At 43.1% G+C, this 14,796-nt stretch overlaps 1 protein-coding gene across 2 annotated transcripts in view; it reads left to right on the forward strand.

The window, feature by feature from the left end:
- The window catches only part of LOC135539929 (SLIT-ROBO Rho GTPase-activating protein 3), a 118,831-nt gene that overhangs the window by 22,213 nt on the left and 81,822 nt on the right, over positions 1–14,796 (forward strand). For both annotated transcript variants that reach the window (XM_064966195.1, XM_064966196.1), the window contains exon 2: positions 11,889–12,084. In XM_064966195.1, the coding sequence (XP_064822267.1) occupies positions 11,889–12,084 (196 nt within the window). The remainder of the gene's footprint in view (positions 1–11,888; positions 12,085–14,796) is intronic.

Here is a 14,796-nt window from a genome sequence, read left to right on the forward strand (position 1 = left end):
TCTGACTCATTCATATTCATATCGGATGTGTTGATGTTCTCCACTCACCATAACAGGCCTCAGTGTTTGAGGTGACAATGGGGGGCTGTAGTGCCCTGAGGTGAAACGAACCATGTTTAATGCTGCATCTTGTGTGTGGCATGGGGTTGATGGGGAATGGCTGCTGCTGTCTGTCTGGCTGTAAGTGGCCTTTGTGAGATAAAATTACCCGGGCTATCAGGCTAAAGCAGTCTGCTCCACTGCACTCTGGTTGCACAGGCTGGCTTACTGTGCCTCTCTCCACAGCCAAGCCACCCCGAGGATGCTATGCAGGAAACACACACACACGTTTACATTTCCTCACATTTGTGCACTGTTCCGTGGAGAGCTGGAAGACGAGGTTGAGCAGGTTTACAGTGCCTTCAGAAAGTATTCATACCCCTTGACTTATACCATATTTTGCTGTGTAACACCCTGAATTCAAAATTGATTAACTAGATTTTTCCCCACCCATTTACACACAATACCCCATTATGACAAAGACAAAACATGTTTTTAGAAATGTTTGCAAATTGATTTAAAATTGTAAAGAAATATCAATTTTGCATAGTATTCACACACACCTGAGTCAATACGTGAAAATCACCTTTAGCTGTGATTACAGCTGTGAGTCTTCCTAGGTAAGTCTAAGAGGTTTGCACACCTGCATTGTAAAATATTTGCACATTATTCTTTTTAAAATTCTCCAAGCTCTGTCATGTTGGTTGTTGATCATTGCTAGACAGCCATTTTCAAGTCTTGCTATAGATTTCTAAGTGGATTTAAGTCAAAACTGTAGCTAGGCCACTTGAACATACATTGTCTTGGTAAGCAACTCCAGTGTATATTTGGCCTTGTGTTTTTGTCTTTGTATCTGTTGGAAAGCAGACTGAACCAAGTTTCTCTGGACTTGCTTAGCTCTATTTTGTTTCTTTTTATCCTGAAAAACTCCCCAGTCCTTGCCGATGACAAGCATACCTTTTGGGCTTTCCCCGATTCAGTTTCAACTTAATTGCCTGGAGTCGTCGTTATGTAATCTTGCACAAAACTTCTGCATCGGTGCATTGTCCTGGAATGACTTCTAGGAAGAAGAGGTTGAGCATAGGATAATTTTATTTTAATTTTTTATTTCACCTTTATTTAACCAGGTAGGCTAGTTGAGAACAAGTTCTCATTTACAACTGCGACCTGGCCAAGATAAAGCATAGCAGTGTGAACAGACAACAGAGTTACACATTGAGTAAACAATAAACAAGTCAATAACACAGTAGAAAAAAAGTCTATATACATTGTGTGCAAAAGGCATGAGGAGGTAGGCGAATAATTACAATTTAGCAGATTAACACTGGAGTGATAAATGATCAGATGGTCATGTGCAGGTAGAGACACGGGTGTGCAAAAGAGCAGAAAAGTAAATAAATAAAAACATCATGGGGATGAGGAAGGTAAAATGGGTGGGCTATTTACCGATGGACTATGTTCAGCTGCAGCGATCGGTTAGCTGCTCAGATAGCAGATGTTTAAAGTTGGTGAGGGAGATAAGTCTCCAACTTTTAATTACATACCCTCTGATGTTTGATGTCTTTATTACTGAGATAGATAGATAGATAGATTTTGTATTGAGAGAGACAGATTCTGTATACTCACACTAGAGACTTTCAGAAGCCACGATTCTTTCAGTTGTGAAACGAAAATATGTTAATTGCATTTACCCTCGATAAAGCCTTGGTTAAATTCCTGACCAATATGGTGCCTTGTTCTGCGCTTCCACACTGCAGCTGTGGGCCATTTTCCAGATTTTCTGTAGGGAACCACAGAGGAAGATAAAAACATCTCGGATAAGTGTGATTTTATAACTTGAGGGGAGTTAAAACATGGAGTAAAGTAGGTCCACTCTCTAACCTGGGCCTGGCCTGGTCTGGGCTAACTACTTATTTTCATTCTGTGTCCCCTGGCCCACTGCTCTCTGGCCGGCTCAAATCAAATGTTATTCGTCACACGCTTAGTAAACAACAGGTGTAGATCAACACTGAAATGCTTACTTATGAGAGCCCTTTCCAACATTGCAACAATGCAGAGAAATAATAGGAAAGTAAAACACTTAAATAATAAATACACAATGAGTAACGATAACAGGGTACCAGTACCGAGTCGATGTGCAGGGGTACGAGGTAATTTAGGTGGATGTGTACATATAACTAGGAATAAAGTGACAGATAATAAACAGTAGTAGTATGTAATGAGTTAAAGAAGGGTCAATGCAGGTAGCTACTTAGCAGTCTTATGGCTTGGGGTTAGAAGCTGTTCAGGGTCCTGTTGGTTCCAGACTTGGTGCATCGGTAAAACTTGCCATTCGGTAACAGAGATAACAGTCTATGACTATGACTTGGGTGGCTGGAGTTTTACAATTGTTACGGCCTTCCTCTGACTGCCTGGTATAGAGGTCCTGGATGGCAGGGAGCTCGGGCTCAGTGATGTACTGGGTCATATACATTACCCTCTGTAGCACCTTGTGGTAAGATGTCAAGCAGTTGCCATACCAAGCGGTGATGCAGTCAAGATGCTTTCAGTGATGCAGCTGTATAACTTAAGGATCTGAGGGCCCATACCAAATCTTTTCAGCCTCCTGAGGAGGAAGAGGCGTTGTCGTGCCCTATTTACGAATGTGTTGGTGTGTGTGGGACATGATAGAGCCTTAGTGATGTGGACACCAAGCAATTTAAAGCTCTTAACCTGCTCCACTACATCCCCGTCAATGTGAATGGGGCCATGCTCGGACTTTTGTTTCCTGTAGTCCACGATCAGATCCTTTGTATTGCTGACGTTGAGGGAGAGGTTGTTGTCCTGGCACCACACTGCCAGGTCTCTGACATCCTCACTACAGGCTGTCTCATCGTCGCCGGTGATCAGGCCTACCACCATGGTGTCGTTGGCAAACATAATGATGGTATTGGAGTCGTGCGCGGCCACTAAGCACGCCCCCCTGACGGGCCCCAGTGTTGAGGGTCAGCGTGGATGATGTGTTGTTGCCTACCCTCACCACCTGGGGGTGGCCCATCAGGAAGTCCAGGATCCAGTTGCAGACGGAGGTGTTGAGGGATCTGTTCAGTCCCAGGGTTCTTAGCTTAGTGATGTGCTTGGAGGGCATTATGGTGTTGAACACTGAGCTGTAGTTAATGAATAGCATTTTGACATAGGTGTTCCTCTTCTCTACGTGGGAAAGGGCAGTGTGGAGTGCAATAGAAATTGTTCTGAATTCTGAATGTAAACCTGTTTAAAGGTCTAACTCACATTGGCTACGGAGAGCGTGATCACACAGTCGTTTGGAACAGCTGGTGTTCCCATGCATGGTCAGTGTGGCTTTCCTCGAAGCGAGCATAGAATACATTTAGGTTGTCCGGGCAGCTCGCGTCACTGGGCAGCTTTTGGCTGGGTTTCCCTTTGTAATCTGTGATAGTTTGCAAGCCGACGAGCAGCAGAGCCGGTGAAGTAGAATTCGATCTTAGTCCTGTATTGACGCTTTGCCTGTTTGATGGTTCATCTGAGGGCGAAGAAAAATGTCTTATATGCGTCCGGATTAGTGTTCTGCTCTAGCCTTTAGCTCAGTGCGGATTTTGCCATTAACCTATGGATTCTGGTTGGGATAGGTGCATACGGTCAATGTGGGGATGACATTGTCGATGCACTTGTTAATGAAGCCGGTGACTGATGTGGTGAACATCTCAATGCCATCGGATGAATCCCAGAACATATTCCAGTCTGTGCTAGTGAAACAGTCCTGTAGCTTAGCATCTGCTTCATCAGACCACTTCACTGATACTTCCTGTTTGAGTTTTTGCTTGCGAGCAGGAATCAGGAGGATAATCTTATGGTCAGAGTTGCCAAATGGAGAGAGAGGGAGAGCTTTGTATGAGTTTCTGTGTGTAGAGTAAAGGTGATGTAGAGATTTATTTTAGCCTCTACTTGCAAAAGGTGACATGCTATTAGAAATGAGTTAAGACAGATTTCAGTTTCTCTGCATTAAGATCACCGTCGTCCAAAATCAAGTGGCGCCACTGGATGAGTATTTTCTAGATTGCTAATGGCCCTATACAGCTCGTTGAGTGTGGTCTTAGTGCTTGCATCGGAATGTGGTGGTAAATAGACAGCTACAAAAAAATATAGATAAAAACTCTGTGAATAGTATGGTCTACAGCCTAACATGAAGTGTTCTAACTCAGGCGAACAGGACCTCGAGACTACCTTAATATTAGAGATGGTGCAAAGACACACACCTCTCCCCTTTAGTTTAACTTCGTTTTCCCATGACTGGCAGGGGCACAGCAATGGGTGGGCCTGGAGGGCATAGGCCCACCCACTGGGGAGCCAGGCCCATCCAATCTGAATGAGTTTTTCCCCCACAAAAGGGCTTTATTACAGATATAAATACTCCTCAGTTTCATCAACTGTCCGGGTGGCTGGTCTCAGATGATCCCGCAGGTGAAGAAGACTGAAGTGGATGTCCTAGTCTGGCGTGGTTACATGTGGTCTGCGGTTGTGAGGCCTTAAATTCTCTTAAACAATGTTGGAGATGGCTTATGGTAGAGAAATTAACATTCAACTCTGTGGCAACAGCTCTGGTGGACATCCCTGCAGTCAGCATGCCAACTGCATGCTCCCTCAAAACTAGAGACATCTGTGGCATTGTGTTGTGTGACAAAACTGCACATTTTAGAGTGGCCTTTTTTTGTCCCCAGCACAAGATTCTTGACATGCCACATCTGTCAGATGGATGGAGAAATGCTCACTAACGGGTGTAAACAAATCTTTACCCAACAATTGAGAGAAATAAGCTTTTTGTGCATATGGAACATTTTGGGGAACTTTTATTTCAGCTCATGGGACCAACACTTCACATCAAATCAAATGTTATTTGTCACAATGCGCCGAATATAATAGGTGTAGGCCTTACCGTGAATTGCTTACTTACAAGCCCTTAACCAACAATGCAGTTAAGGAAATAGAGTTAAAAATAAAAAAATAAAAATAACACAATAACATAACAATAATGAGGCTATATACAGGAGGTACCGGTACTGAGTCAACGTGCGGAGATACAGTAATTTGTGCATGTAGGTAGGGGTAAAGGGACTATGCATAGATAATAAACAGCGAGCAGCAGCAGGTTAAAAACAAAAGTGTGGTGGGGGAGGGGGGGTTAGAACGCAAATAGTCTGGGTGGCCATTTGTCTTATGGCTTGTGGGTAGAATCTGTTAAGGAGCCTTTTGGACCTAGACTTGGCACTCCGGTACCGCTTGCCGTGCAGTAGCAGAGAAAACAGTCTATGACTTGGGTAACTGGAGTCTTAGACTATTTTTTGTGCCTTTCTCTGACACCGCCTAGTAAAAGTAATGATGTAATGATGGACTGTCATTTCTCTTATTTGAGCTGTTCTTGCCATAATATGAACTTGATATTTTACCAAATAGGGCTATCTTCTGTATACCACCTCTACCTTGTCACAACACAACTGATTGCCTGAAACACATTAAGAAGGAACGGTGTGTATGTGTGTGCCAAACTTTTGACTGGAACTGTATTATCCATGTCGATGATCAGCCACGACTCAGAGAAACAGGATATTACTGTTCTTCAGGTCCCGTTGATAGGGTAGTCTCGAACAGAGCTCGTCCAGTTTTATTCTCCAGTGATTACCCTTCGTTCTATTGGCGAATGTACAAAGGTGGTTTATGTACTCACCGACGTAGTCTATTTTACAAGTCTCAGGAATTAGTCCCTGGTCCGGGGTGAGCAGCACTTCCTGCGCCTTGGACTCGTTGAAGTAGAAATCTTCATCCAAATCAAGGTTAATTATCGCTGTTCTGATGTCCAGAAGCTCTTTTTGTTCATAGGAAATGGTGGAAACATTATGTACAAAAAAAGTTCAAATCAGTGGGAAAAACCCCCACAAAAATTGCAGAATTGTTCAGGATCCCATAAAACGGCCTCTCAGCAAATGACGGTCAAAGGTCAAAGTTCAGGGATCTCCTACATCCTAGTGTTTTTCTAAGAGGTCGCTGGCTTTTTAATTCTTGTCCTGTCCTGAGACGTTGTCCCAGACGTGTAGTGATCATATTGAGCAGGTGCCTTGTGGTGGGGATGATGGTGGCGGTGGGGGTTTAGGCTAGGCAGTGATTATGATAATGTATTGTCTCAAGGTCAGTGTAAAGTGATCCCTTCTTATCTCTGCTGTCCCATCTGCTCTCACAGGGCTGGTTAATGAGCTAGGACCACTCCTGACTGCAGATCACACCTGCATGATAACATTTGCCATACACAAACTACTGCAGTTAATATCATGTGTGAGTGGAACAAAAACAATGCAAAGTAACAGACTTGGGCAACTTCATCACAAAGATTTAAGTAGATGCATTAATTAAGCAGGGCATTTGGCTGTGATTTAGACATGCCTGCCAAACTAAAGATATGATTCTTGGAGAAGTTACTTGGTGTAAGATATAGGCATAAAGAGAGCCAAGCCAAGCTGAGGTCCATGAGCGCTTATCTGCTTCCGATGGTGGGAGGTAATCTATAAGCTGAAGAACATGTTTTACATTAGACAGAGTTTACCAGCATGTACATTGAACACCAGTACAGGCTTTCATACTTAACTGACAACATTTAGGAAACACTAACATAGTATCTTAATAGGGCGTTGGGCCATTGCAAAGCCACCAGAACAGCTTCAATTCACTTTGGCATAGATTCTACTAGTGTCTTGAACTCTATTGGAGGGATTTGACACCATTCTGCCACAAGGAAGTCCATAATCTGGTGTTTTGTTGATGGTTCTCCCATAAGTGTTCAAGTGGGGTTGACATATGGTGACTGAGACTAACACACACACAGTGCTTTATTTTCTAGAAATGTATTTTTGTGGAGTATATATGTTTGACCATTAAAAAAAAAAAAAAAAAAAAAAAACTCTTTTCCCCAACCCTGCCCTAACCTTCACCCCAAAACCTAACCATTAAGCTTAAAATAGCATTTGAACAAATTCAGGACGTTAAAAAAAGTTTAAAAAAAGTGTTTTTCCTACCTTGTCAGGACATTGGGGTCCTGATAAGATAAGGAAACAAGTACACACAAACTTTAAACTCCAATGCTCCTTTGAGACCCCTCTTTCAAAGTCACTGAGAACTCTTCCTCTAGCCATGGTAGCCAAAATAATGGGCAACTGGGCATTTTTATACATGACCCTAAGCATGATGTGATGTTAATAGCTTTATTAACTCAGGAACCACACCTGTGTGGAAGCACCTGCATTCAAGATACTTTGTATCCTTCATTTACTCAAGTGTTTCCTTTTATTTTGGCAGTTACCCGTACATTCAGAGAAGCAGTCATACTGTACTGACAGAGAGCATTCTCTTTCGCAGACTTATTCACGTTACGTACAGTTTCATTAATACAGAGGAGACTGTTCAGGGATAAACAAGTGGTTGTGGATTGATGCCTCTACACATAGGCCTATCTGTCTGCGTGTTCTACTGCATAATGAATGAAGCCTGTGACTCCAATAGCTTTCAGGGAGAGCCAGTAATACCATATCAGCACTTTGGCTTACCAGAAAAGTTGCATTCTATGTTCAGTAGTAACTGAATTGGATTCATGCAATCCTTTGATATCAATATACACTGCAGAGAATCATGACAATTGAACATTAGCTCAATATAGATTGCGCCATCATTGCACATTTTCTGCAGTCTTGATACGTTTGTTTGCAAAATACATTTACTAGAGTAGGGGTGCATCCATCATTGATGATCTTACTGTTAGGTATTTGTGCTGATTTAGAATATTTGCTCTTGTATCAAACTGAGACAGTCAATGGTGGTTAACTTTCAGATGAAGTAGCACAAATAGACAAAAGGATAGCTGTTGTAGAAACAATGTTGTTCAGTTACTAGCCTCTCTCCCCCATATGTAATTGTGGTAGAATTTCCTCATCAGGATATTTCCATCTCCCCATCCTCTTCCCCTAATTTAAAGACTTTGTATAGCCCTCAAAAGGAGGGGTTTTGTATCCCTTTGGTGTTGTTCCTTATGGGCGTGGACGTAGTGATGAAGGATGGACCCTGTGGTTAACTACCACTGCATCTTCCCCTCACTCCCTTGCCCCCCCTCCCGCTCAATCATGTACTCTTTTTCTGAGGTTGCCACCCCAATGAGCAGACACATCCACAAATGGAAACATGTGTAGAGAAGGCATGCTGTGCGCCTGCCGTATGTAATTGCTGCATTGCCTAATCAAACAATGGCGTTAAAGCCAAGTAAATTGTACCCTTCAATTAAAGGTTGTGCTTATGGCCTAGATCTAATTAGTGGAGCTCCTGTTTATTTTGAGGAGTTGAATTACCTCCATCTTCCCTCCCCCAACACTGGGAGTAGTCAGTGCTTGTTATCCATACGAACGCATGAACAAGTGAACCAAACACTGTTTGAAATGCACATTTTTATTTCAAATGGGGGACTCATAACCTCGAACGAGCTCCTTTTTTTAATAACTTGATTGCTCTCAAAGAATTGGGCCGTAGCCAATAATCAAACAGTAAACGTTTGTCATGGATTCCTTTTCATTCCATGAAACATTGATGTTTATACGTAATCCAGAACATTCACATTCTTTTTTCTAAAAGGTCCATTTTGAAAATGTTTATTTGAACTGATGTCATGCTGGCTACAAGACTTGTTTTGGTTCTGTTCAAAAAGGGCAAAGCATCATCTGTAACTGCAGGCCTAAATTCGCAGCATTCCTCCTCTTCACAGATTGAGAAGAACCACTAAGGCTTCAGACACTTCAAATAAACCACAATGAAGGCGCTATGCAAGGAAACGAGAATACTGGGGAATAATTCTGCAATTGCTCATGGTTTCTAAGAGGTGAGGACACACTTCTGGCGCGAGTGACCTATTTTTCCAAACTCTGTCAAATCCACCATTGCAGCTGCCGGTTCACAGTCGGCCATTTTTTACGAGAGTGTTTTAAAAAGTCCTCCCTGCCATTCATGCGGATCATTGTCAGATTTTTCTGGGGCGTTTCTCCTGGCTCCTCTTGTTTTGCCACTGGATAGCCTACATGTAGAGAGAGAAAACGAGAAAAGGTAATGGAAAGAAAGGAAGAAAACAATCCTTCATTCAGTCTGGGAAGAGCTCAGAGTCCCTGGAAGTAGGGGTTGGAATGTGTTTGTTGTAGGAGCCAGGCATGTCCAGGGCTGGTGCTGGTTATATGAGACCTAGGCCCATGTAGGCTGATGGAGAGCGAGGGAGGCCCATGGGTAAAAGGAAGGGCTGGGACAGTGGTTAACCACAGATTGTAGGATGCCGCTTGGGGCTGGGGCCAGGCGGCGCAACATCACAGGGACAGAAACCATCCCCTGCACAAGATCACTGCTCCAGTTGCTAAACACAAATGGCCAACTTCCCTTCGCTAAGTCACAGACTGTATATATCCACGGGAAGGGCTTGGCTGACCAAATTACACCCTCTGCAGCATGGAAACATGGTCTTTGTCATTGCTGTGGTGGTGCTGTGCAGTTAACAGTACATCTGCCGTACAGACTGTCACCCCCATGGCCTGTGTTATGTCTAATGTCCTATGACAAAGCTACTTCACAGGGACCTCTTATAGTTTTGACCTTGCCTGGAGTACTTGAAGCCACTGTGCTGTTGACCTCAGACAATTCCAAGACTCAAACTATTCTCTAAGCCTCAGCAAAGAAATTGTCCGCTCACATTCTGTCTCCAATCAGTACTTTGAAGCCTGCAGCAGCGAACGAGCTTCACCTTGTATTACAGAACACAAACCTTTCTGGGCACCAGGCAAAGGGACGCTGCCAGTCCTATTTAACATCAAACTGCTCTGCCCCCGCCATCCCATATTTATATTATTTAAGCTTACTGGACCAGGAACCTCTGTGGAGAAAACCAAAAGAACACAATATTGTTTGATGCCGATACAAATGGTATGGCACATGAAAAAGCTTGGATTCTGCGAGGTCTTTCCTTTCTGTTGACTAGTGATACCACCTTTCAATCCGGTAGCTAGTCAGTATTACTTTCAAATCATATTTCCCCTTTATTCCATTTGTTTACAGTAGCTGTTTTATGAAGATCATAAAGAAGCATCTCAGATTTGCTGGGGGTTTTTCTCAGTTAAATAGGCCATTCTTTGTTCTTCAGTCGAGGCAGAGTTGGGGCTCAGTGACAACAGTACAAAGCCGATGAACTCAGGTTTCTCTCCTGGGTACCCACCAGCGTCGAGAATCTTCAGTGAGACTGCCAGTGTCAGGTTCCCCTCGTAGGGTTTTAAGCACCATTGACAGCATTTCGAATTCCTGAAGCCCGTTCTCACACAGCTCATCTTAGCTCAGCTCAGCTCTGGAGCCATTACGCTACATTACATTTAGCAGGCAGTCGTTTCTCATCTTCCTAAAGAGATATTCAATAGCCCAGGGTGGAACCAGGGGAAACAGTCTGTTTGAATACAGAAAAGACTGCTACAATACAAACTCAGGGACCAACATTAAGCTTCCAACTCTTTCAGACATGATGTGTGGTGCTGATTGACAGCTTTGCCTGAGGGATGTTAGAGAGAGAAACACTTTGTTAACACAGTGAGATGCTTGGAAATATGTGACAGGACATTTCATGGTTGTTAGGTGTGCAAGGTGAAAACCGTTATTTCCAGCCAACTTGTAGTGATTCGAGGCAAAGAACAAGCCCAGTTTATAAAAGTAGAAAATGTGTGAATGTTGATGAGATTTCAGTGCCCTCCGTAACCCATTTCACGGTTGGAAAATAATCCTTGGCGCAACTATCATAACAGAATTATGATAAACCCATAATAAGATAAAGTATTAAATGTCTCTTTTACACTTTAAAACAAATTTATCTTGAATAAATCCACAGAATGGTTTAGGGTGCTGTAAAACAAATCTACTGACCGAAAATATAAAAGCAACATGTAAAAAAAGAAGCTTAATTCTCTTAAATTTTGTGCACAAATTTGTTTACATCCCTGTTGGTGAGCATTTTTTCTTGGCTAAATTAATCCATCCACCTGACAGGTGTGGCATATCACGAAGGTGATTATTGTATGATCCTTACATAGGTGCACCTTGTGCTGGGGACAAAAACATGCCACTTATAAATGTGCAGATTTGTCACATATGTCAACATTTTTAGGGAGCCAGCAATTGGCATGCCGACTGCAGGAATGTCCACCAGAGCATTTAATGTTAATTTCTCTATCATAAGCCACCACCAACGTAGTTTTAGAGAATTTGACAGTACTTCCAACTGTCCTCACAACCACAGACCGTGTGTAACCGCGACAGCCCAGGACCTCCACATCCGGCTTTTTCACGTGCGGGATCATCTGATCTGAGACCCGTCACCCGGACAGCTGATGAAACTGAGTATTTCTGTCTGTAATAAAGCCCTTTTGTGGGGAAAAACTCATTCAGATTGGCTGGGCCTGGCTCCCCAGTGGGTGGGCATGGCTCTCAACTGGGTCCCCCTGCCCAGTCATGTGAAATCCACAGATTAGGGCCTAATGAATGTATGGCAATTGACTGATTTCCTTACATGAACTGTAACTCTGTAAAATAGTTGAAATTGTTGCATGTTGCATTTATATTTTTGTTCATTATACATAAACTCTTCTCAGATAAATGTTTTCAGACTAAGACTTTTTGGGGGAGAACATTTGAACAAAGATGTCAAACACGGCAGGGTTGACTGAATCCAGCCCTATGCCCTGATTTTCTGGAGATGATGACTCTGTTATGACTTATTGACTCGTCCTGTTTTGTGTTTTGATGCATAGAGATCCGTAACCAGCTGGTGGAGCAGTTCAAATGCCTGGAGCAGCAGTCCGAGTCTCGTATCCAGCTGCTACAGGACCTGCAGGACTTCTTCCGCCGCAAGGCTGAGATCCAGCTGGAGTACTCCCGCAGCCTGGAGAAACTGGCCGAGCGCTTCTCCAACAAGATCCGCAGCTCCAGAGAGCACCACCAGTTCAAGTGAGTTTCCCTCCCATGAAGAGATGAGACCACCACACCGTTAAAGACCACCTAGCTTCAAACTGAGCCAAACATTTAAACTGTATGTGAGACAGCAAGGGATTGTGTGTGTGTGTGTTCATGCAAGTGTGTGTGTGTCTACTTGCCTTGCCAGAGCATGTCTACTCTGTTTGTGTGTTTGCTTGGGTGTGCAGATTGAAATTTTTATATTGTCTCAGAGCGTGTGAACTTGTTGAGTACACATGGAGTTACATCCGTTCTTGCCAAGTTTTTCTCCACAGATCTCAAACTACTCCACCCTATTTTTCTCACTTTAATCTGTCCAAAAACTACTTTTGCTGCATTTTAGGTTCACTAAAATGAATAGCCTTTGGATATAAATGTCCTTCTTATAATATGCAAGCGATAATGATTTTACTCCTTAGAAATCTCAAACCATCCAAAGGCGATAGAAAAGTAATCTCATTCTGGATGAAACCTCAATTTTAATTGGCAAAGCTGATGTTCAGCACAGTGCAGAATCTCCCCATATAAAGCTCTTGTTCCTGTAGCTCTGGGCTGAGGAGGGACTTAAAGCCAGCCAGGCCTTACCGGTATTATCCTATAGGGTCGAGGCACAGCTGAAGCCATGCATGCTACGTGACTGTGCCTTGTTTTCCCTCACATCAATGAATAAATGGATTATTCTCTGCCATTTAGGGTGGCCAGTGATGGATTTACAGCTTGCTAGCTAGTCCCAGCCTTTACATTGGAGCGTTTGAGTAAAGTGCAGTCTTATGCTGCAAAATGTACTCCTCGTCCTCTGCCTGTACAGTATGTGCTGTACTCCAAACGTTTGAATATGATTGTAAGCTACATCTTTAACACATTCTAAAGGTTAACTATTTGAATATGATAACAGTGATCATAACAGTAGTTATGAAACCTTAAAATGTCAGTGCAGGCAGTAGAGTAGAGGGTGTGTTTCAGAGGGCTTTGTGTCATCCAGTTAGTTCAGGCCCTGGTGAATTCAATGGGGATTTGACTCAGTAATTGAGGCCAGCTGTTTTAGAGCAGGCAGCTTGCACCAGGGTCCCTAAGGCCATGCTGACAGTAGACAGGCCTGTGCTGCTGCAGATGCTATGGCTTAACCAAGACAGTTACTGTATAGTAGAGCTTCTAGTAGACCAGTTCAAACAGTTCTTGAAGAGCAGGCACCAGCCACATAGTTCTTACCAGACTCAGCATCTCATCTTCCTCTGCCACCTCAATGCCTTCGCCAAGACTGCCTGAACCACTGTACTCACACTCATAGGGCTTCAGTGTAAAGCAGCCGTCTAGAAGTCTGTAGCCGCAGAGTCTTTGGCTGTGTGTAGTTGTCTGTCCACACACACACACACACACACACACACACACACACAGAAGATCTGTGTGTTGGCAACAATGAAGTGTGACATTTTGATTACACACACTTCTTTATGAGGGCCACGATGGCTTCCTTTGGACTCCATTAACCCAAACAAACAACCATAAAAATGTTCAACCAATTAGCTTTGACAGTGTCCTTGTTAAAGACCCTCACTTCGTAAATAAACCCTGGGCACAACAAGTACTGTATATACAGTACCAGTCAAAAGTTTGGACACCTACTCATTCCAGGGTTTTTCTTTATTTTTACTATGTTTTACGTTGTAGAATAATAGTGAAACCATTAAAACTATGAAATAACACATATGGAATAACGTAGTAACCAAAAAAGTATATTTTAGATTCTTCAAAGTAGCCACCCTTTGCCTTTGACTGCTTTTCACACTCTTGGCATTCTCTCCACCAGCTTCATGAGGTAGTCACCTGGAATGCATTTCAATTAACAGGTGTGCCTTGTTAAGTTAATTTGTGGAATTTAATTCCTTTTAATGCATTTGAGCCAATCAGTTGTGTTGTGACAGGGGTGTTATACAGAAGATAGCTCTAGTCGGTGAAAAACCAAGTCCATATCATGGCAAGAACAGCTCAAATAAGCAAAGAGAACCGACAGTCCATCATTACTTTAAGACATGAAGGTCAGTCAATCCGGAAAATTGCACTCACAAAAACCATCAAGTGCTATGATGAAACAGGCTCTCGTGAGGACCGCCACAGGAAAGGAAGATGCCGAGTTCTCTGGTGCAGAGGATAAGTTAGAGTTAACAGCCTCAGAAATTGCAGCCCAAATAAATGCTACACAGAGACACATCAACATCAACTGTTCAGAGGAGACTGTGTAAATCAGGCCGAATTGCTGCAAAGAACCCACTACTAAAGGACACCAATAATAAGAAGGGACTTGCTTGGGCCAAATAACACGAGCAATGTACATTAGAACGGTGGAAACCTGTCCAAATTTGTAAAAAAATTCGAAATTTTTGGTTCCAACCGCTGTGTCTTTGTGAGATGTAGAGTAGGTGAACGCATAATCTCTGCATGTGTGGTTCCCACCGTGAAGCATGGTGGAGGAGGTGTGATGGTGCTCTGCTGGTGACATTGTCAGCGATTTATTTAGAATTCAAGGCATACTTAACCAGCATGGCCAACACCATTCCGCAGTTATACGCCATCCCATGTGGTTTGCGCTTAGTGGGAGTATCATTTGTTTTTCAACAGGACAATGACCCAACACACCTCTAGGCTGTGTGAGGGCTATTTGACCAAGAAGGAGAGTGATGGAATGCTGCATCAGATGACCTGGCCTCC

Source organism: Oncorhynchus masou, chromosome 5, assembly GCF_036934945.1.
Source record: "Oncorhynchus masou masou isolate Uvic2021 chromosome 5, UVic_Omas_1.1, whole genome shotgun sequence".
Classification (NCBI taxonomy): domain Eukaryota; kingdom Metazoa; phylum Chordata; class Actinopteri; order Salmoniformes; family Salmonidae; genus Oncorhynchus; species Oncorhynchus masou.